Here is a 22,619-nt window from a genome sequence, read left to right on the forward strand (position 1 = left end):
CCACAGACTCCACAGACGACTCCACACACTCCACAGACGACTCCACAGGCTCCACAGGCTCCACAGACTCCACAGACTCCACAGACGACTCCACAGACTCCACAGATGACTCTACAGACTCCACAGACGGCTCCACAGGCTCCACAGACTCCACAGACAACTCCACAGGCTCCACAGACAACTCCACAGGCTCCACAGACTCCACAGACTCCACAGGCTCCACAGGCTCCACAGACGACTCCACAGACGGCTCCACAGGCTCCACAGATGACTCCACAGACGACTCCACAGACAACTCCACAGACTCCACAGACAACTCCACAGGCTCCACAGGCTCCACAGACTCGCCTACAGGTCACTCTGATGGAGGCCTATTCTTAGTGGAGGCTCTTTCATCCCAATGACCCCAGTTTGTGTCAACGACAAGAGACCAGTACAATTGTCCTTGCCAACCTGACACACAGACACATCAGTAGTAAACCATAATCTCTCCCCAAGATCTCATGTTGATGTTACAGTATAAAACACAGTCCAACTTTTAGAAGACCCCCAGTCTTTAGAAATCCCATCACTTAGTAAGCATAGTGGCACACGCTTTAATTCCAGCATTTGGGAAGCAGCAGGCAGATCTCTGTGAGTTTAAATTCAGGGTGAGTCCCAGGTCTTATAAGTCTTATAGTGAGACCCTGTCTCAGAAAACAAACAAAAATTCCGTCACTTAAAAGTCCAACCACTCTGGGGCTGGAGAGATGGCTCAGCAGTTGAGAGCACTGGCTGCTCTTCCAGAGGACCCAGGCTTAACTCCCACCATCCACTTGGCAGCTCACAATTGTCTGTGACTCTAGTTCCAGGGGATCTGGCACCCTTACACCAATTTAGTTTTTAATAAATTATTTAGTGTGTTTTTAGTTAAACCACTGTTTAAATTATCCAAGCTGTGGCTTCTGTAAAACTAGAAATAAATCAAACATTTTTTACTCCAGACACAAAGTAGAACAGAACCAAATTCCCACAGTGTACCTCAGTGTCCCAATCTGAGATCCACTCACAACCTGGGCTTTAAAGGGCTTGCCACACGCAGTGTCTCAGCCCATGTTGGCTGTGCCCCACTCCCAGCCTCAGACATGGCGGGCTCTCTGCCTTCAACTGTGGCCTCTTATCAGCTGCTGCCCATGGCCCCTTCATGCCTACAAACCCGGTGCCACACGGGAGGTGACCCCCTCTGGACCACAGCTTCTGTGTCCTGACCCTGAGGAAAGACTTGCAGGAAGTCTTCACCGCCATGATGTAGGTCTCCATCACAGCTCACCAGAAACTGTTGATCTCACCGGGCAAGAATCAGACCACTAACACAACTTTGGAGCGAAATTTGAAGCAAACTTTATTCAATACCGTCCAGGACAATGGCCATTGGCCAGGTCCATACTGGGGGTTCCCAGAGATAGTCACAAATCACGTTAGTTGGATGCTTATACAGGCAAACCCCGCAAGGCTACATGCTTGGGGGCAAGCACACAGCCTGTGCAGCTGGGACTACCAACCTTGTTCACGGACGTGAGGACACAAGGTGTCTCACGTGAACAACCAGCCCCGGTGGGACGCAGAGGTTAGAGGCATCTGTTTTATGGATCATGATTCATGAGCACAGTAATTAAAACTTAAGCCATAGCTTTAGCTCTCACACGGCCTCGTTACAGCTCTAATAGAGTCGCTGCTTCCAAAGCCTCTGTCATGGTGGAAGTGATGGCAGCAAGCCCTATGGTAGCCAGAGCAGAAAGCTGGGGTTCACACCCTCAACTCCAGAGAGCAAACTTCACAGTGGGCGAGGCCTAAAGATCTCAAAGACTTCCTCCTGAAAAGCTGCACTTTGTGTGTGTGTGTGTGTGTGTGTGTGTGTGTGTGTGTATGGTTTTTGGACAGGGTTCCTCTGTGTAGCCCTGGGTATCCTGGAACTCACCTTGTAGACCACGCTGGCCTTGAACTCTGCCTCTTGAGTGCTGGGATTAAAGGTGTGCTCCACCACTGTTTGGCAAAAAGCTCCACGTTTTAATCCTCCCAGACAGCGCCACCAGCTGAGGAGCCTGTGGGGCACTTTCTCACTGTAAGCACTATATCTGTCAAGTGGCCTGGGACTTGTGTGAAGTCTCTGCCAGGGCTGTGACCAGCCGAGGAAGAGGATTGACTGAGCCCACAGGTGGAAGCTAGTTTGTCTTGTTCTGATGTAGGCAAAACCTCAAAATCAAAGTGGAGACCAGGCGGTGGTGGCGCACGCCTTTAATCCCAGGCCTCAGGAGGCAGAGGCAGGTGGATCTCTGGGAGTTCCAGGCCAGCCTGGTTTACAGAGTGAGTTCCAGGACAGGCTCCATAGCTACTAAGAAATCTTATCTTGAAAAACCAGAACCAAACAAACAAAAAATCCAAGTGGAACAGCTTGCCTGGGAGACTGTCACACTGAGAATCTGGTGTTTTTATTAAATGGCGTTCAGGGTAGGGTTGCATGTGCTGAGACATAAGGGGTCTGTTGGGAGTCTCACTTGGGGTGTGTTGAAGTTAATGTGGGCTGTGAGGACTGTGAAAACATGGTAGGGTATATTGAGGACGCTTCTAGAACATTCCAGGGGCTTCTACAAGGCTTAAGAGGGAGAGTCAAACAAATCGGAAACCAGGAGGGGCCCTCTTGCTGCAGAACTCATATATAGAGAAATGCCTGGAAATGCAGCTCCCAGGGCTCTGCACCTCTGGAGACACAGGAGGTCCGTGGTACATCCCAAGAGCACAAACTACACAGAGGGCAACACCAGGAGGGGAAGGGCAGAAAAGGCTGGGATCGTCCCTTCTTGAGGAAACCTCAGTCTGGCCAGAACTCCTCCTGAAAGAATTGCTTAGGCACCAGGCTGCTATTCTTTGAGGGTCAGAGAGAATGAAACTTAACTGTATAAATTAAAAAATCCTAGCGCCTAGCTCGGTGGGCCAGGCCTCTAGTCATTCCAGCATGGGGGAAGCAGAGGTAGGTGATCTCCATGAGTTTGAGGCCAACCTGCGCTACAAAGGGAGTTCCAGAAAGGGACCCTATCTCAAAAACAAAACAAAACAAAAACAAAAACACAAAAAACTAAAACTCCCCATAATTGGGTCTTGGGAACAGCTCGGCTGTAGAGCACATGCCCAGCGTGGCCAAGGTCTGCCTTCCATCCCAGCACTGGTGAACCCTCAAACCTTTCTCAGAAATTCTGAAGGGGATACAGCAGGCAGGCAGGCACACAGGACCGCAGCAGAGATAGCCTGAGGGGGGAGACAGGGAGCAAACCTCTCAGTGCTGCTTGGCAGGGACCCTGACCAATTCTACCTGGGAGGAAGAGGGGCCCCACGGAGGTGGAAGTAGGGGAAAGGAAGCATGTGGTTCCCAAACTAATTTGTTCTGACTTCCGGTTCCCAGGAAGCCACTGAGGAATGGCCTGGTGAAGGACAAGCTCTTCTGAGTCTCTGTCCTCAATTCTGCCACCCAGGACTCCCTCCCGTCCTACCTGGGAGACTGACCCCGCCCCTGGAGACTCCGCCCAGTGCCTGGAGATCTGCTCCCAAACTTGGGGAGCTGGCCCCGCCTTTGGAGGCAAGGCCTTGCTCCCAGGACCCCGGCCCCACCCTAAAATGCAGGATGAGATTCTCCTCCAGGGACCCCGGCCGCCAGCAGCTCTGCCCTCCAGGTCAACTCTAGACCACCCACCTTGGGGCCGCCGCCCAGTCCTGCCCTCCAGAACAGTGGGGTTCAGACACGCCCCCTCTAGGACCGCAAAGGCCCCCAGACCTGCGGCCACCAGCCCACTAGTCCCGGACGCAGTGGACCCCGCTGACTCTCTTGTACACAACCTGGGAGAAAAATGCTCCCTGTCCGCCGCTGCCCTGGTGGCCACCTCCTCTTTCTGCTCCTGTTCCTGCTGCCCTCAACGCCCCCTGCCCGAGCACCAGCACCCTCGGGCCCCGCCGCTGCCGCCCTGCTCCAGGCTCTCGGGATGCACGAAGTGCCCCGGGGCGTCCCTACGCCCCGGCCTGTGCCTCCTGTCATGTGGCGCCTGTTTCGCCGCCGCGACCCCAGGGAGGCCAGAGCTGGGTACCCTCTGCGACCGTGCCACGTGGAGGAACTGGGGGTCGCCGGAAACATCGTGCGCCACATCCCGGACAGCGGTGAGTGGGGGTTTTGTGGTGGGACAAGGGCCGTGAGGCCGAGGCCCAACGCGCCCAGTCCAGCCTGCTAGCAAGCTGGGACCCTGTTTTCTAGTCCCCTGGGCGCAAGGGCTTCCCAAGACCAGGCCCCTACCTCACACCCTTTGATGCCTTCCTTCGGGTCATTTTCCAGGGGCCCCAGGTGCTGGTTGGCTCATCTCCATCTGCCCAAGTCTCCAAGTGCAGGCACGGCACCCCACAGTGTCTCTTCTTTGCATCTTTGCATCTGGCGCCCTGCCCCCACTCATCAGTCATTAGTGCCCTGCAGATGCGCCCCTGCCTCTCTTTGCTCCCCTTGCTCCTCGTTCCAGCCCATTGGCTGGGACGCCATGCTATGTCCGCTCTCTCCTCGCCCTTTCAGGTCTATTCTCCAGACCCCCAGGACCCACCAAAACCTTGGGGCTGTGCCCCAAGTGGACTGTCACCTTCAACTTGTCGGGCGTGGAGCCTGCCGAGCACCCAACACGTGCGCGTCTGGAGTTGCGGCTGGAGGCTGAGAACGAAGATACGCACGGGTGGGAGCTAAGCGTGGCACTGTTAGCCAAGCATCCCGGGCCTGAGCTGCTGCGCATTCCTGTGGCACCCGGGCTGCTAGTACGCGCAGACCTACTGGGGGCCGCGGTAGCCGCCAATGCATCGATGCCCCGCACCCTGCGCCTGGCACTGGCGCTGCACCGTGGAGCCACCACCGTCTGCGCGCGGCTGACCGAGGCCTCGCTGCTGCTGGTGACGTTAGACGCGCGCCTGTGCCCCCCGCCGCGGTTGCGGCGCCACTCCGAGCCCGGGGTGGGAGGTGGTCCAGGGGGCGCGTGTCGCACACGACGGTTGCACGTGAGCTTCCGGGAGGTGGGCTGGCACCGCTGGGTGATTGCACCGCGTGGCTTCCTGGCCAACTTCTGCCAGGGCGTGTGTACGCTGCCTGAAGCGCTACAGGCACCCGGTGGGCCGCCCGTGCTCAACCACGCCGTGCTGCACGCGCTCATGCACGCGGCCGCCCCAACTCAGGGTGCAGGCCCGCCCTGCTGCGTGCCCGCACGCCTGTCACCCATCTCCGTGCTCTTCTTCGACAACAGCGATAATGTGGTGCTGCGACACTACGAGGACATGGTGGTGGACGAGTGTGGCTGCCGCTAACTACCCGGGACACCCTTGCAGGGACGGCCCCACGCGAAAGCAAGGACCATTTGTTCATGTTTTATTGGTGACAAAAAGCTTAAAACAAATTTGACCAAAAATTAAGTTCCATTGCGTTGGCGCAGGTGTGCCTGGGTAGGGGTCGGGTGGCCGCTGCGGGAGGTTGGGGGGCCGTGGCAGGGCGCCCAGCAATGAGACCTCCACCCACGACGGGGAAGAACCCGCGGGCCGTCACGCATTGGTCACGCTCAGGAGTTTGCCTGCGGCCTCTGAAGCTCAAACGCAAAACAAATCCTCTGGCCATGGTGCAGGCGGTGATCCCAGGCTGCGGGGCTCAGGCTTCTTAGCGCGGCCTCTCTGGAAACTTCTTGCATCTCCCAGGTCCACCACTAAGGTCTTAGAGACAACTGATCAAAGTACTTCCCATACTCCTTTGAAAGAATTCTTGAAAAAAAAAAAAAAAACAAAAAGAAAACAAAAACCCAAACACCTTATTTTCTTTAAATGAAACCCCTTTGCGCTGGGACCGCGCCATGACGCTCCTGGCCGCCCGCTCGGGCACAGAAACGCGAAGTTCGTCCTGCTAAAACATAGCCCCTCAAATCACGAGAAACAAAGAAAAAGAACAGCGGGCCGGTCCTGGCGAGGCCTCTCCCTCTGGCGGGCTCGGCGCCGGGCCGGCCTCGTAGCGGTGCGGGCCTCTCTCCTCTCGCCGCCCGCAGGGGGCGCCCGCTCCTCGGCGCTCCACTCCGTCGTCCTCCCTGGCCGCTCTCTGCTCGCTCTCGCTCCTCCTCTCCTCTCCTCTCCTCTCCTCGGCTGCTCACACAGTGGTGCTTCAGTTTTAGCAGTGGAAAACAGGTATCCATTTATTTTTATTTTTTATTACCCAGAATAAGATGCTGATAGACTAAGCCACATAGCTTAGCACTTTCGCCGCCACCTGTAATCAGGGACAGGAGTGAGAGGTGTCACGGCCAAGCAGAAGCAGAACTGCCCACACCCCACATTCATCTGCACTTGGTTACGGGGGTTGAGCCCACTAGGGCACTTGCCTTCTAGTACTGGGACAGCCCGGTGACCCCGCCGTGCTGATATGCCCGCTCTCCCTGGTAAGTGGAGTCTTGTGAGAGTGCCACGTCAATCTGTGACTTAAACTCATCACCGAGGTAGCTGTCCTGAAAGGCAAAGCTAGAGTGAGTGAGGCAGGGCCCCACCAGCCCACACTCTGGGAAGAAACCCCATACTGTGGCAGGGTGACAGGCCCAGGGCCCAGAGCACAGTCCAGGCAGGGTCATCCACCCTTCAGAAAGGCAGCACGATGACCGTGTGCGGCTGAGGGCCCACCTGGGACAGCTCTGGCTGGGAAAGGCCGGGCTGGCTCATCTGGGAGGGCTGGCTCATGGACACGTAGCCCTGGGTGAGGGCGCCCTGTGAGAAGGGCTGTGAGGCCACATCCTGGCTGGCCTGGCTGTTGGGAAGGGTGGTCTGGCTGGGCCCTGGAAGCCCAAAGCGATTCTTCTGGCGGCCTCCACGGCCAGTCTTGCTTTTTGGGGTGCCCCGGCCTGAAAGACAGCAGTGAAAGACAGCACGCTCCACCTGAAAGCGGGTTCAGATGAGGGCAGGGCAGGGAAAGGCCATTACCAGCAGCGGGCCCGTTGGCCTGTCCAAAGTACCCAGGTGGTGGCATGGGAGGCATGACCAGGTTGAAGGGAATGGGGATGTTCATGGCGGCCACATGGCTGGGACCAGCACTGATCATGCCAATCTGGTCGTGGGTCTGGAAGTACATGTTTGAGGGCCGGCCTGCAAGATACCAGGGGTCAGAGGCAGGGCCCCAGCAGGCAATGCTGCAGTGGTAGCTGCTAGGCCAGTCAAGCAGACCAGCAGACGGGGGCTGAGTGTCTGCCACACAGGGTGCTAGTAGAGGTAAGAAACCGAGAGGCAGGCGAGACTCTGTCCATAAAGAGTTTCTAGGCAACTCAGAATCTTCCAGGCCAGTCAGGGCACACAGGGCAGTAGTACTCAGCAGCTGACTGCAGAGAGGTGGCCCCTGTGGCACCAGAGGGACAGTGGTACAAATCACTAGCAGAGGCCAGTGTAGCTCTGGGAGTCTTAGAAGGGGCCCCAAGGGCCTGCTTGGAGAAGCCACATCGACCAATTGGGAAAGCTCCAAATGGAGGTCAAGGACTGAGTCTGGGAGGCCACCCAGGGGGTGACAGGTCCAGACTGGGACATGGGAAGGTCAACACACTGGTGGTTGCCAGGAAAACTTACCCTGGCTACTGCGGTCATAGACAGATCCAGGGATGATGGCCTCGCGGGCATCATACATGGCTGTAGTCATGAAGCGGGCCCCCTGTAGGGTGGCACAAGAGCGAGGAATGTGTCAGTCAACAGCAGCAAGGGCTAAGAGCTCCCAGCTTTCCCAGGCCCTGGGCCAGCCCATTGGCCCACCGGGTTGACGGTGTTGACAAGCTTGCGAGGCTTGCTGAACTGCATGAGGCTCTCACGCAGGTTGTTGAGTGGCCCTTCCACCAGCGCCTTCTGCTCCTTGTAGTAGCTCAGCAGGTGGTTCCACAGTGGCTGCTTCGACAGTGCCTTTGGGTTACCCACAATGATCACACCATATCTGCAGGGCAACAGACATGCTAAGAGCTTAGGGCTACACCCACATGACTGCAGTGTCTAGGGCTAGCACCTTGAATATTAAGAGCTGGGTGCCAAGAACCTAACATTGGCCAACAAATGAGGAAGCACCTTAAAAAGCTGAGCAACTGGAACCAATCATGACCCAAGCAGAAAAAGGACAGGGTACCAGAGACACAGGGACACACCAGGTCTGAGTGCACTTCCAGGACAGACGTGGAGAATAGGGCAAAGGAAGGGCTTCTTGTTCCTGTCTGGAGGAAGGTAGCAATGGGCAGCTGCCTACCTGGCTCTGGTGAGGGCCACATTGAGACGCCGGGGGTCGTTCAGGAACCCAATGCCCTGGTGCTCGTTGGCACGCACACAGGACAGGATGATGAAGTCCTTCTCCCGGCCCTGGAAGGCGTCCACACTGGCAATCTCCACTTCCTGAAGGAGACAATGCCCTGTCAGCCACAGTCAGCCTTGTCTTGGAGAAGTGGAGACTGCATGGGCTGCATGGTGACAGTCCCTGGCCCTGGTACAACCAACATAAATCACCAGAGCTCCTCCCCTGCCACATGTTAGGGTGGCACCAGCTGTCCTGCTCTCTTACAAAGTCTCACTGTGTAGCCCTGGCAGTCCGGGGCTCACTCTGCACTTCTGTGCCGGCAGGGTGCTGACATCAAAGGCAGCACTTACCACACACCCTTTGCACTCTCACCTCCAGCAGTCCAGAAGCTGCTCTGACCCGCAGCACATCAGACAGCCCCACACATGATGTGGTCATGTGCTTGCTCCTCGCCGCTCAACACACCAGGGCACATTTTAATGCATTATCTGCTGTGCCCTTGCACATACCCCACAGCACGTGACAACAGGACATGCCCTTTTCTTCCACTATGTACAGTTGTCTCTGGTCACCAGGAAAGCGGCACTCAGCCCTGGCCCTCGGGGCACCTCTGACAGCCTACCTGGTAGAGCTTCGTGTGCAGGGAGCCACTGAACTGCATGTATTGCACCAGGTAGGAGCGCTGGCCCTCGTAGGGTGTGATGATGCCAATCTGGTCAGGCTTGGCACCTGCCTTCAGCAGTTTTGTAGTTATCTTCTCCACATTGGCTGCCTCGGTCCTGAGAACATCCAGCTTTCAGTGACAGGCTCCCTACAGCCGTCCCCAGCCTGATACGATTTCAAGCAACCACGGGGGAACTAGAGAGCACGTGACAGTCACCCACGCCTTCCCTTCACTGACAAGTACAGCAACCCAGGGAATGAGATGCTACGGTGGCCCCACGCACGGGTCGAGGCTGCACACCTGTTGAGGTAGGACGTGCCAGAGCTGGCAATCTCCTCCTGGCCCTGTGTCACGTAGAAGAACATGGGCTTGTCCGGCTGTGGCCACTGGAAGTCAAAGCCCTTCTTGACACGGTCCGCTGTGTCGGGGAAGACAGAATCGTCACTGCTGAGAAGCACCAGGGCTCTAAGTGCACAGACACTGAGGAAAGTGAGGCCACCGCGCCAGTGGTGCTGTCTCCGGGGCTCCCGAGCCAGAAGAGGGCAGCCAAGGGACTGTTTAAGGCATCACTAGGAACAGGAGGCATTCTTAGTCCCCGAGAAGCTACACCACTGCAATTTAGGGGACCCAGAGCTGCCATGACAGTGGGACCAGTGAGCAGCACCTGTCACAAACAATATAGACCCTCATCCTCACATCAATCCTGGGCCTACCAATCAATACTCTGCTGACCTAGGCGTCACACTGCACCCCCTGACTGCCACTATTCTAGGTTTATTCAGGCTTCCCACTGTGCAGATCCTCACACCCTAGAGGCTAAATCCACTCCTACCAGCTTAACCCTTACCAGGGACCTTCCTCCCAAGGGTCCAATGTGTCATAGCCCATCACTAGTAGAGGAAGTTGGCATCGGGGGGCACCTTGCCCTAGGCCCTCCAGTGTACCAGGGGAGCACAGCATGGTCCTTTGAACTTGTCAATGGAGTTTGGGGCCTAACAGCCACCCACAGAGGCACACATAACCTAGGTGGGGGCAGGCCATGGTCCCACAGGAGCTCTGGTGCCCACCAGGCAGGGTCTGTCCTGGTACGGCGTAGCCAGGGACATGCAGGCCTCTCCCAGCATTTCAACTGTGACACCTGAGTCATAAGGAGCAGCAGAGAACAGGAAACTCCAGGGACTGCTCCCATACTTGGGCAGCAGCACAGGTCACAGCTGGCAGAGCAGTGGCCTCCCTGCCTGCGGCTGCTGGGATTCCCATGCCACACCACATGGCACAGATCTGATCAGCACCATCCCTGTCGGAATTCATCAAACTCAGACACTCAAATCTACATGGACTCACTGAGAAATAAACCCACTGCTGAAGCTGTGTGTGTGTTGAGATGGGGTCTCACTATGTAGCCTTGGCTGGCCTTGACCTATGCTTCCTGAGTGCAGGGATTAAAGATGCTATAAATTTTTATGAGAAATAACTTTATACTGCTAAAATCAGACAGCGGCCTTTTCTTCCTCATGGTCAAATCCCTCTACTCCACAGTCAGACTGCATGGAGGACAGCTGGGCCCAGAGCCAGTGTGGAAGAGAACTCTCCAGCAGGAAACCTGCCATAGCAGACCCATTGTGTGGTTACCACATACACTATGCCCAAAGTGCTGGTGTGAGTTAGGGAGGCCCAACTGTTACCTGCAGTGACACCGTTCTGCAATGAGCCCTCGTAGAAGATGTTGGACGGGAAGGCGCTGAGTGCGGGGTGCATGCGGTACTGCACCTGCAGGCGGATGGGCCGGATGCCGAGCACCACCAGGCGCTCGAAGAGCGACTGTGACAGTCCGGCCTTGGCTGCCTTTTTGCACATCACCACAGGGCCCAGCTGACAGTGGTCACCCACGAGGATGAGCTGTGGCAAGAAGTCCCACAAGTCAACATCTCAGGCTCTAGCTAGCCTAAGTGCCCCCTCCCCCGACGGGTTCACCTCCACCATCCAAAAGCAAGACTGTGAGTGCACACTGTGTTCACACTGCACAGCAGGAAATGGCAGCAGCGGACCACATGGACCTCCTGCAGGCCTTGTGCCACCCACCCAGCACTGCTACGGACAGGACATCAGGAGCCACTCAAGTGGCAGCTACCTACCTGCTTGGCCCCAAGGACCACAGGCACCATGCACTCAGGCTCGGTGGCCTGAGTGCTCTCATCAATAAGGATGGAACGGAACTGCATCTTGGCCAGCCTTGGGTCACCAGCACCCACACAGGTGCAGCAGATGACATCTGCGTTCTGGAGAAGCATAGGCGTAAGGACACATACAGTCGCCCCGCTCAATATCCACTCAGCAACTGTGTATGTAGGCATCTGCGTGCATGTGTGCATGTTCTCCTGATGGAGTTTAGCTGTGCTGCCCCAGGCTGACTTTCCACAAGCAGTTCCCAGCTAAACAAGCCACTCCTTCTGCACCCAAATATCAGCACCACAGGCTACCATGAGCAGGAATGTTCAAGATGGTAGTCCTCTGGGGCACACTCCCCAGCACAGAAACAGCTCTATGTCTGCAGGACAGTGCCAAGCTGGTGGAACCCCAAGGCTGAGACTCCAGCTTTGGTAGCTGTGTGTCCCTGTCTGTGGGCACAGATGTAAAGACCAGGGCCTTCAAGTGCTTCCACGCTCCTGACGCGGACAAGTCTCTCAAGCCTCTCTGCCCACAGGGAACAGCCCCAAGGCTCCTGGGCTGGTGCCACACTCACCATGAGCAGCTCTCTCTCAGCTGTGCGCTTGAGTGCCCGGTACCGCTTCTCATCTGCAGACGACAGTTCGCCTGTCTCGTCCTTCAGCTGCTGCAGCTTCTGCAGCTCAGGCATGCTACAAAACACACAGTAGGAGTAGGAGACAGTGCCAGTGGCAGCATGCAGCCTGTACCAGGCCCCCAGATGCAGATACTCACCTGTCCATGTTCCTAATCTGGTTGTGCAGAGCCAAGAAGGACACTGGCGAGTCAATGGCCTCCCGGCTCTTGGCACAGAGGCGTACAACCTTCAGTCCTGTCTGGTGGATCTTCTCTGTGAGCTGGTCCACGGCGATGTTACTTGGGGCACAGACCAGCACAGGCCTGCACAGAGTGAGTGGAGTGGGCTGTCAGCATCACCCAGGGAAGCTCAACAAAGGCCAACAGTGGAGCTACACAGCTCTGATTCTAGCAGGTGTAGTCATGCCAAGGCAGAGCAAGTAGTTTCCTGTCCCCTACTCAGCAACCATCATCTGAACGCAGCCCCTACCCTTTCATTCATGCGAGGCAGCCTTATGACTTTGGGACACACAAAATACCTGTATTATGACACTGCAGCGCTTTCTCTGTGGCTCAAGCAGAGCCAAAACAGCCCCCCTCCCACACACAAGGCTGTTGCTACTGAGCACCTACCCATTGCCCTGCCGAGCAAGGTGGTAGACAATAGTGGCAGATGTCACCGTCTTCCCTGTGCCTGGCGGGCCCTGGATGAGGCTGAGTGGCCTCTGCAGCACTGTCTTCACAGCATACACCTGCAAGGACGTTGTTTCAGCAGAGCTATGGTCGCTACAGACACCCACAGGCCCTGCTCCTAGGGTCCCAGTGGCACCTGAGAGTGGTTGAGGTCAGGGAGCCCCTGAGCTGTGAAGCGCTTTGGCAGCTGGCACTTGATGACTACATCCTCCACCTCGTGGCCCAGCAGCTTGTGGTAGATGTATCCTGACACGGAGGTCTCATCCACAGCAAAGGTTTTCAGTGCACTCTGCATCCTGTAGGAAGAGCCAGTGTAGGACCCATGTGGGTCACAGGTACTGGATGGAGGTGGGGGAGTCCCCATGGGCCTATCACCCTAGGGCATAGGTGGACGAACCTATCAAAAGAGGTTGACTTCCACACAAAATCCACCTGGAAGTTGTGGGTCACCTCCACAGGTGCACCCACACTGCTGCGGAGCTCAATAGCAATCTCATCACCGTAATCTGGACGCTGAGTTAAGTCTGCTTCCTGTTCAAAGCCGCTACCCTCTATAGGGCCACTGGCTTCTGGTCCTCCTGAGTGACACTCCATCCATCACTAGACCAGTTCCCCTTGGTGTCCGCCAAGGAGGACTGCTGTAGTCTGACTCCAGGCTATTACACAGACCGACACGTATGCGCATGCACGTGCAGAGAAACACACGAATAGCATTGAGGTGGGATAGCTTCTAGCCAAGGCATATATAGTGCCGCCTTGTGCATGTCCCACACAGAGGGAAGACAGAAAGGAATCACACAGGTTAAGGCCTTGGGGATAGCCAGGGGTCCTGTTATGGCACCCATCCTCCCAGCTGATGTAGCAAAGGATACTATCAGGGACCTTGATGACATGGCCAATCCCCTTCCATAGGGGTGCTAGGTCCCCTTTGTACCGCAGACAGATCTCGTCGCCCTGCATGAGCCGCATATCTTGCAGGAAGGAGCAGCAGAGTTAGCACTTTCCAGAGGGCCGTGGCCTCCACCATGCAGAGTTCACAAAAGAACATAATATAGGGGACTAGGGATTTTAGGCTACTTATGGTCACAAATATTTTAAAACTTACAATCACCTCTTAACCAAATTATGACTAAATCCTCATTACCAGAGTCAGTCTTGGGCAAAGTGAAGAAGGCGATTCTCTTCTTGTTAAGGCCCAGGTCCCACCTGACCGTGATGTTATCTTGAGTCTGAACATATGAGAAACAGGGGCCAAGTTAGCCTACCACCCACTCCCGGGCCAGGCTCCCCACAGGATGGGGCCTCTACGGAGGCCATGCCTGTGCTGCGCAGCCTTTGGGGTGCAGTGCACAGCACCCACAGCCAGGAACTCCAACATCTGGGAAAGAAGCAACAAGAACCACCCCCCCAAACACCCGCTGCCCAAGCTGGCCCCAGCAGCAGACTTTGCAGAGAGCCTCAGGAGACCCCTGCACGCCAGGATCTGTGGGGAGAAGGTAGAACTGCAGACAAAGTTGTGAACCAGACACAAGGGGTTCTCTCTGACTTTAAAAGTAAGAAACACTTTTGGCCTTCTTTCAAAATGCCCACAGTTCTGGTCTGATGCTGTTTGCGTTTCTGGTTCCATCCAGGTTCAAGCTCTAGAAGAGGCCCTGACCCTCAGGAGACACTCTGGTAGAGACCCAGCCTACACACTGCACCACATCACCTGTGACTCCTTCAGCTTCTTGTCGTAGTCAGCTTCTAGCTTCACCAGGGGCCCGAAGATGTTCTGGTACTGATAAGCATCCTCATACCGCAGGAGCACGTGCTGGGGCTCCTCATCCACGCCGGGCTTCTCCAGGTCCTCCAGGGTGGCTGAAGGGTTTTCCTGTGGCCAAAAATAGCGCTGTGCTTGCCCTGCTTAACCCATAGCCAGTGATCGAGAGCTCAGAAGGAAACCAACTGGGGCTTGCATGGCCTCTGAGCACAAACCCTCATGGGTGGAGAGGGGCCACTTTGCTGTCAGTCTACGCTCTAAACCTACTGTACTGATGGTTGTGGTCATGTCCGGCAGCATTCTGACCCCAAGAAACCTGTAAAGAGCACCCCCAGGGCCCAGAGCAACACTAGGCCCACAACCAAGGGCGCTTAGAGTCCTGGACATCCCCCAGTGAGCCAGGTCCATCCATCTCTTACATTCTGCACCCACATGCCTCCCCTGGGACCCACTGAGCTCAATAAACACCACTGTGGAAAACAGAACAGAATCTAGGTACATCACATCACAGTAACTGGAACCTGATCATCCAAGTGCAAAGAGACTAAGTTGGAAAGGCTTACAACACTTTGTCCCACACTACTTGTGATTCCTGGTTAAAAGATGCTCAAGTGACATTCCTAACAAGATCTGAACAACCTAGCTAGTCCCAGGAGGAGCCAGAATCCCACACTTGACCTCAAGCCCTGACTCATCCTCTGGGACAGATGTTCTCTGGAGCAGGAAATCTCATGACAGCCTCAACCAACTACTCAGACCATCCACTCTGTATCCTTCAGCCAGAAAAAAGACCCACTAGTCGGATCTCTGTGAGTTCAAGACCAGCCTGGTCTACAAGAGCTAGTTCCAGGACAGGCTCCAAAACCACAGAGAAACCCTGTCTCGAAAGAAAAAAAAAAAAAAAAGACCCACTAGCCCCTACAGGTTCCCCAGGCCATGTCTTTCCTCCCCATGTCCCAAAGGCCCCAGTGTCAGGCTGGCTGTGTGCTTTTGTGTCTCTGCAGCCTTGGGCTAGCATCTCTGGATGGCTCACCTTCCACAGCTCCTCCAGCTTGTTGATCTGCTGTGCAGTGATCTGCCGTGCCCGCAACTGCTCCTGCTCTGAGGGAATCTTGACCAGCCATGACAGGAAGCATCGGTCCTGGATCAGGGGCTGCCACTGGGAGCTGTCCCAGTTGATGTCCTTTAGGCTGCTCTGGCTGGCACAGGGCTGCCTGTGCAGATGTGGGGCAAGACAACGGGTTAGGACCTGGCCCAGGAGGTCTCTAACTAGCCAGAAGCCAGCAACATCCGCACACCTCAGCTCTGGCCCCAGCTCACAGTAGACTTCCTTCCTTTTTTCGATTTTTTGGAGACAGGGTCTCAGTATGTAGCTGGTCCTGGGCACTCTATGTAGACCAGGCTAGCCTTGAACTCAAGAGGTCCTCCCTCCTCTGCCTCTTAAGTGCTGGAATTAAAAGTTTGCACCACCATACAAGATCAGACTTCATTTTCTAATTTGACCAGAATACACACATAAAAGCCCCTTGGATCCCAACAGTCCCTGCCCTGCTCAGTCCTGTGCTGCTACAAGCAGCTCACCTGCACAGCAGCACCACTACTGAGTCAGCCTTTGCAGGGATGAAGCCCAGCAGGAAGACGTTGCGGCAGCCACAGTTGTAGCATTCCAGCACTGTCTCGCCCAGGGGTCCATCCTTGTGCAGCGTCACTTCCTTGCATTTTGCCCTTACCAGGTGATTTACAATGTGGCTGGAACCAGGAAAACATTGGCAGTTAACACCCCAACCCTGTCTTTTCACCATTTGCAGATCTATGGCCCCCATGGAATGCTCTGGGTACTACCTTTCATGGTCCTCTAGTACACTCATGCTCGTGTACCCTGGAGCCACAGTCCTGCCCCAACCCATCTACCTGCAGAAAACTGCTCATTGGCTCACAATCCCTGCAATTTCTTCCATTCCCATTTTCTTTAGCTGGCCCAGTTCATGATCCTCTAATACCACTAACAGCTTGGCGGGCACAGCACGGCTCCCTAAAAGAGGAAAGCCCCTTTCTCCCATGCCTACCTGCAGGTCACCTCCTGGTCTATGCAGCTCCCCCATTCCTTCCATGCTGCCACATACGAGGACATGGTCTACCTCAAGAATGGCCTGTGCCAGACTGGTCAGCTCATCCCAGAGGGCCCATGAACTCTGACAGCTTTTCCTGATTGTTATAGGGGATGCCAGTCTTCAAGACCCCATTACAACCTTCACCAGAGTCCTCTGGCAGCCATCCAGCCACTCTTGGCTTTGTAGGCCTGACTCCTAAACAGTGGCCACTAGATGCCTTGCTTTAGTGGCCAATTTCCCCCACCCCAATCCAGGACAGGCCCTTCTTGCCTACTGTGAGCTTTATTCTATTGCTTTTTCTGCACAGGAGGAACTGGTGCCAACGGAGCAACACTTAAAAGTATCTAGAACCTTCTGAGAATGGGATGTGTTGGTCTCAGAAGATGAATTTAAGACCATTTAAAGATGCTGGCCCCTGCCTCCTGACCTTTCTGCAGACCTGGCACCTACAAGCTTCTGTGGCATTGTAATATATGTTCTGAGAAACAGGCCCCTGCTGGCAGTAAAGCACAGGCACACTAGACTCAGCTCTGCTTCTCTCAAGGAGTGGGAGGACCCTGTCATCATTATGGAAAGCCAGAATGGAGTGGGGCTCAGTAGGAACACCCAGGGATGGTTGACAATTCTAGTTCTTCCTAATGACTTAGGATCTGGAACCATTTGCCCCAGAGACAAGTGAGGGGCGCCAACTGGATGCCCATAACCTCCCAGGAACAAGGACAAGTAGGCTGTACCAGCCTCATCTCATGTGAGACAGGCACAGACTAGGAACGAAATTACGCCAAACTCCTCGCATAATGAGCCAGCCAGAGAATCAATCAAGGGTAAACATGCCGAGGCGTTCACACGCCACCATCTGTTTCATGTTACACCAGTCAGAGGGAGCCCAGGTTCACCAGCGCCATCACATTCCACGCTTCACTCCAACGTCATCGTAACTCACTGCAGCCCAAGCGCCACTGATTAAACACACATGCATGGCTGTTAGCTACCTGCCAGAAGTATTTCCTCGGCCATTGCAGAACCACTTCTTGCTGGTATTGCAGTAAACCACGCAGGCAGGATCATGGATTCCGCAGTAACTGGAAAAGTCCAAACTCTAGCAGTCAGTGCTGGCCCGCAGCCTCTGGGATAAGTCCTTCTTCTTACAGAGCTTCTGGTTTCCATTAAACACAAACCCAATCCCAGCAAGCCAAGTAACAAAGTCGCCTCCACTAGCACACTAAGGTGAGGGCAAACAGATGCCAGGCAGCACGGACCAAAGCGGTCCCGGCCCCTCCCCTCAGATTGCAGGTTAGAAACAAGGCTGTGGTCAGGGGAGCACCTGACTTCAGTAGAAGGCACTATGGACCCAGCAAACTCTCAGGCCTACCTCAGAGGCTGGTGGTGCTATGTAGCACCCTATGTACCCTAAGTTACAGGTTCTCCATAGCTCTCTTGTGCACTGGGCAGGCTGGGGCAAGAGCTGTCAGACAGAACAGGCTCTCGCTGGCTCACTAGTCTACCCTGGCAGCAAGGAGGACGAGGACACTCAACTCAGCCTGCCCAGGGGCTCTGGAAAACACTTGTAAATCAGGAGAGCCATGAGAAAGGAAGGTCTGTGGAGGAGAGAGGCCAAACTCATCCTGCAGAGGGCAGCAGGTAGCTGCAGAAGCTCCAGTGAAGGCACCAGCTCTGGCCTGGGGGGTGAGGGGTGGCGGGACAACTAAGGGCTAGCTGAGCTGGGTGTATAGTAGCTGGGACATCCCAGCTCTTTAAACCTCCACTCGCTCGTATGACTCTGATGGAGCTGAGAACCACAGTTGATCAAAACACAGCCCAGCCCACAAACTGTCCATGCTCCCCCACCTTTCAGAGTGGCTCTTCAGGGTCCTTGGGTAAATGGTTGTGGCTCCTCTCTAGCTCCTAATCACCAAAGAGTAGGGCTGGTGCAGGGGAACCCACCTGAGCTACGTTAACTTGGGGTGCCAGGTACTGAGCCCAGGGTTCTGACAAGCAATAGGGACTGGAGTCACCTCCTAGCCTACCTGCAGGCGTGGACTGGGAGGTCCTTGGTGTAGTACGTGTCTTCTTCGTCTTCTTCAAAGTTGAGCTCAGCCAGCAGCTGACTGGTCTTGGCCACACTGTCATCCACAGCCCCGTTCTGCAAGATGCCCTCTGGTCCAACCTATAGTAGAACACAATCCCAAAGGGTGCCACTCAGCCTGATGGCCGAGAAACTATCCGCACAGCTGAGGTGCCCAGGAACAAGACAACTGTTCCAAACCCATCACACACCCTAGGAATAGTCGTGTACCACAAAGGCAGAAGCAAGGCTTCCATGCCCAGGTGGTGCTTTATGGTGAGGCCCGGGGGGGGGGGGGTTCAGTCACAGCACAGGATGTCGGCACCAAAACCCCACCACTGAGACCATGCCGCCTTGGCTAGCCTGAGGCAAGGCTCCATAACCCCAGGAAACAGACACCTCCTCATCAACTATGCTTTAGCACCAGGTTCCCACCTTCAGCCACCCCAGCTGACACCTGTGGACGTGAGCCTTGCAAGCCGCAGGCAGGCATTTGCAAGTCACTTCTCAGATCCCAAAGACAGGGTGCCCACGAGAGGCGATTCCTAACACTACCAAGATGCACCTATATGGCTGGGTCACTTGTCCGTGTGTCCTCATCAGGCCACAGTCACCCCATGTCTATACTGACTTCAAAGGCAACATGGGAGTGTGCTCTGTGGTCTAGAAGCAGTTTTAGACAAGAAAGGCCCAAAGTAAGTCTGGACTCGTCTTCCTCAGTACTGGGACAGAGCCAGGATCTCATGTATCAGCAGGAGCTCTACCAGTGTCCTCTCCAGCCCTGGCCCCAGTGCTCCAATTTCTAGATGACAACATGCCACTGCAAAGAATCCCTTTAAAACTGTGACAAAAAACAAAACAAACCAAACCAAAAACCCCAAGCCATATAGAGCAAGCCAGGTATGGAGGTAGGAGGATTACCATAGGTTCCAGGCTGGGCTGAACCGGGGTTGCTTTTAAGTGAGAGTATCAGTGTTATCAGTGGCATTATTTCTCACCCTATGACAGGCCTGTCCCATGATGGCCACTAAATACTTCCTTCTCCAGAGCTATGACCATTATGAACTTTCTGTGTACAAGGACACTAGGGAGCGCCTGTAAGCGGGACTATTACAGAACCTGACTGGCTCACTTCCCTGAGCCACCACCTGTGTGGGACACCAGCTTAGGACCCTCACCTCACTCAAAACCCAGCCTTGCTAGACAGAAGCGCTCAGAGCTCTAAGAGAAGTCCTTACAGGCCTGAGAAGAGGCGAGGCAGGGCTAGGAGGCTGTCGTGACCGCTACGACTGTGCTGACTACAGGGACCAAGGTTACGTCTCAATTCTCCGGCCCACACACCTTCACACCTGCTGCTCCTAGGAGCCATCAATTCTCCCCAGGCCACACCATTTTCCATTCCCCCCCACGGGTACAAGAGCTCAGATTTCTGCCTGTCTCTGCTACACACGGTGTCTTCTAGCCATGTAAATGGGGCTGAGATGGAATCCTAGGGTGGCCTTGAGCCATCATTCCAGTGACCATGCATGCACTGTTGGTCACTCCGTCCCCTTTCCCATGTGTCTGTGAGCCCCCCACTCCCCACCCTATGTGGTGCCTGGCCTGGAATTTTGCCAGATGGTCCCCACTGTGGACAGAGGCTGGACTGTATCCTAGGGCTGGGAAGGAGGGTGATGTCTCAGTGGTCCTGACTCAGCTGCTGCTTCTTTAAAAATAAATAAATAAACACACACACACACACACACAGCATTGGTATTTTGCCTGCATGTATATCTGCACGGGGGTATCAGATCTTGGAGGTACAGATAGGTGTACCACATCGGTGCTGGGAATTGAACCTAGGTCCTGTGCAAGAGCAGACAGTGCTCTCAAGTGTAGAGCCATTTCTCCAGCTCTGATTCAGTTTCTCATTCTACAAAACCTAGAATTGTCCCCACCCAGTCCTCTAGGAAGCTGTCTACTGACTTCTGGAGAAGAGCCGTTCTTATTTGTTCCAGTGGTGCTGGGATGGAGCCCTAAGACTTCTGGGCGGGTACCCACAGCTGAGCTGCGTGACAGTCACAGGTTCATATTAAGAAACAGCCTTTCCAGGCCAACTGTAGTGGAATAGGAGGCAGAGAGAAGCACATCTCTTCAAGGCCAAGGCCAGCCAGGGTGTCACAGTGAGATTCTGTCTTGAAAATAAAATATAATTTTTATTTTTATTTTTTTATTTTTGGTTTTTCGAGACAGGGTTTCTCTGTGGCTTTGGAGCCTGTCCTGGAACTAGCTCTGCAGACCAGGCTGGTCTCGAACTCACAGAGATCCACCTGCCTCTGCCTCCCAAGTGCTGGGATTAAAGGCGTGCGCCACCATCGCCCGGCCCTCAAAATATAATTTTTAAAAGGAGAAAGGGAAATATTTTTCTGCATGTAGAGCCAGTCAGGTGTGAGACATCACCAGAGTGTCAAGGTCCTAACAGCACTGTGCTTACATCTCTCATGCAAGCTAAGGGTGAGAAGCCGTGGTCACCCTGAGAGGCAATATAAGATAAACACAAGGAAGATTCTCCAGCACCCAACAAAGTCCAAGCTGAAAAAAGATTCCAGACTCGGTGCACAGCCTGGCAATGGACTACCCACCTCTACACATTCTGTGACTGTTGAGGGCAAGCATCTCACACGCTCAGAGGGACATCTGGTCCCAAATGGTAACAGAATGAGCTAAGAGCAAGGGACAGCATCTGGCACACCAGGGCCAGAGCCCTTGCCCCATGAGGAAGCCCAGGGCACACTGCCACCTCACCAGACTAAAAGTCATGCCATAGGTTCCCCAGCCAACTCAAGGGCTCAGGGCTGGGTGTCTTAGGCCCCGCTCCAGGAGAAAGTCTGCTCTAATACAACACTTGGGCCCAACCGGAAGCTGTCAAGTGAATTAAACCTACAAGGGTCACCTGCCTGAAGACTGATTCCCACAAGACGCACAGAACTCAGACCCTGGGACAGAGCAGTGCAGAAAGGAACTGCTTCCAGAAGAAACTTGTAGAAAGTTTCCATTGTGTGATGCTGTGACCTCAGACTAGAGGTGTACCACAGGACTCATGGGCATCATCCCACTTAAGTCTGCTGGCTGGCATGCACCGCCCTCAGCCTCAGTTAAGCTGGCTATATTCCTTAAGGTGTGCACCACCCACCAGGGCAGCCTTGAATCTGTACCCGGCCCCAGGGCCACTGTTCGGTCTGCTCCTTGTAGTAACCCCACCCCTGAAGAAAGCCTGTCCTCCAGGAGGACCCAAGAGTCTTAGCCAAATCCATGTCTGCCATCCAAACACAAATGCTGGGATGTGAAGTGAATCATCTCTTGTTCTCCCAGGCCCTAAGCAGGAAATGAGTGGAAGCTGCATAGAATAGGGTACCCCTCCCCCAAATACACAGAACAGCCACACCCCTTCAGCTGGTCTTTCCAGCCTCAGGAGAACAGGACTTAAGTGTCTTGATCAAGACCCAGCTGGGGCTGCTCCTGATCTGTGTGGCTATGAACTTTCTTTTTCCTTTTTTTAAGATTTATTTATTATGTATACAACATTCTGCCTCCATGTATATCCGCACGCCAGAGGAGGGTGCTAGATCTCATTACAGATGGTTGTGAGCCACCATGTGGTTGCTGGGACTTAAACTCAGGACCTCTGGAAGAGCAGCCAGTGCTCTTAACCTCTGAGCCATCTCTCCAGCCCCGACTATGAACTTTCTTAACTTTAGTTTGGACCCAAGCTGAATTGTAGTCACTTCTGACCTATAACAAAGGCAACCTCACTGGGTCCAGTTCAGCAAGAAGTCCTCCTTTTCTCATCCTGTGGCCTCTGACCTCTATTCTGTATGGTATGAGCTCACCGGTACCTCACAGGCACACAAGGATGGGACCATGCAGGTAGCAGAAAACTGCCAACCTGAGAGAGTACATGGTCAGGAGTCAGCCACCAAAGCCAGAAGTCATCCTAGGTGACAAAAGCAGCAGCACGGCATCCAGGTAAGCCACACCCCATAGCCAAGCACTTGAGTCCCAAGGAAGTAAGCAGTGCTGCAGGCATGCTCCCATAAGAGCTGGAGCAGACTGGCCCAAACCATAAAAAGCACCCCACCAGCCGGGCGGTGTTGGCGCACGCCTTTAATCCCAGCACTCGGGAGGCAGAGGCAGGCGGATCTCTGTGAGTTCGAGACCAGCCTGGTCTACAGAGC

General features: G+C 54.7%; 3 protein-coding genes across 6 annotated transcripts in view; 2 read left to right on the forward strand and 1 right to left on the reverse strand.

Annotated features, from left to right (window-relative positions):
• Cers1 (ceramide synthase 1) overlaps positions 1-3,855 on the forward strand; it is a 14,056-nt gene extending 10,201 nt beyond the window's left edge. The window contains exon 7 of the mRNA XM_005370548.2: positions 3,437-3,855. Within this exon, the coding sequence (XP_005370605.1) occupies positions 3,437-3,479 (43 nt within the window). The 3' untranslated portion in view covers positions 3,480-3,855. The remainder of the gene's footprint in view (positions 1-3,436) is intronic.
• Positions 3,856-3,864: 9 nt separating this feature from the next.
• On the forward strand, positions 3,865-5,460 carry Gdf1 (growth differentiation factor 1). The gene is made up of 2 exons (XM_005370547.2): positions 3,865-4,182; positions 4,583-5,460. Exons 1-2 carry the CDS (start codon positions 3,879-3,881, stop codon positions 5,353-5,355), a joined length of 1,077 nt encoding a protein of 358 aa, XP_005370604.1. The 5' UTR covers positions 3,865-3,878; the 3' UTR covers positions 5,356-5,460.
• Positions 5,404-22,619, reverse strand: part of Upf1 (UPF1, RNA helicase and ATPase) — a 22,037-nt gene continuing 4,821 nt past the window's right edge. Inside the window, exons 2-24 of one of the 4 annotated variants that reach the window (XM_005370549.2) lie at positions 18,368-18,507; positions 17,333-17,422; positions 15,811-15,978; positions 15,263-15,443; positions 14,179-14,340; positions 13,582-13,699; positions 13,343-13,441; positions 12,868-12,976; positions 12,607-12,766; positions 12,411-12,529; positions 11,937-12,101; positions 11,740-11,854; positions 11,132-11,275; positions 10,682-10,895; positions 9,297-9,414; positions 8,955-9,111; positions 8,288-8,430; positions 7,810-7,984; positions 7,630-7,711; positions 6,997-7,158; positions 6,700-6,917; positions 6,408-6,530; positions 5,404-6,295 (exon numbers count right to left, since the gene is read on the reverse strand). In XM_005370549.2, coding sequence (XP_005370606.1) covers positions 6,411-6,530; positions 6,700-6,917; positions 6,997-7,158; positions 7,630-7,711; positions 7,810-7,984; positions 8,288-8,430; positions 8,955-9,111; positions 9,297-9,414; positions 10,682-10,895; positions 11,132-11,275; positions 11,740-11,854; positions 11,937-12,101; positions 12,411-12,529; positions 12,607-12,766; positions 12,868-12,976; positions 13,343-13,441; positions 13,582-13,699; positions 14,179-14,340; positions 15,263-15,443; positions 15,811-15,978; positions 17,333-17,422; positions 18,368-18,507 — 3,159 coding nt within the window. In that variant the 3' untranslated portion in view covers positions 5,404-6,295; positions 6,408-6,410. Of the gene's footprint in view, positions 6,296-6,407; positions 6,531-6,699; positions 6,918-6,996; positions 7,159-7,629; positions 7,712-7,809; positions 7,985-8,287; positions 8,431-8,954; positions 9,112-9,296; positions 9,415-10,681; positions 10,896-11,131; positions 11,276-11,739; positions 11,855-11,936; positions 12,102-12,410; positions 12,530-12,606; positions 12,767-12,867; positions 12,995-13,342; positions 13,442-13,581; positions 13,700-14,178; positions 14,341-15,262; positions 15,444-15,810; positions 15,979-17,332; positions 17,423-18,367; positions 18,508-22,619 lie in introns of all 4 variants that reach the window. The other 3 variants (XM_013354966.2, XM_013354967.2, XM_005370550.2) reach the window with 3 other exon arrangements.

This window comes from Microtus ochrogaster, unplaced genomic scaffold, assembly GCF_000317375.1.
Source record: "Microtus ochrogaster isolate Prairie Vole_2 unplaced genomic scaffold, MicOch1.0 UNK81, whole genome shotgun sequence".
NCBI classification, from domain to species: Eukaryota; Metazoa; Chordata; class Mammalia; order Rodentia; family Cricetidae; genus Microtus; species Microtus ochrogaster.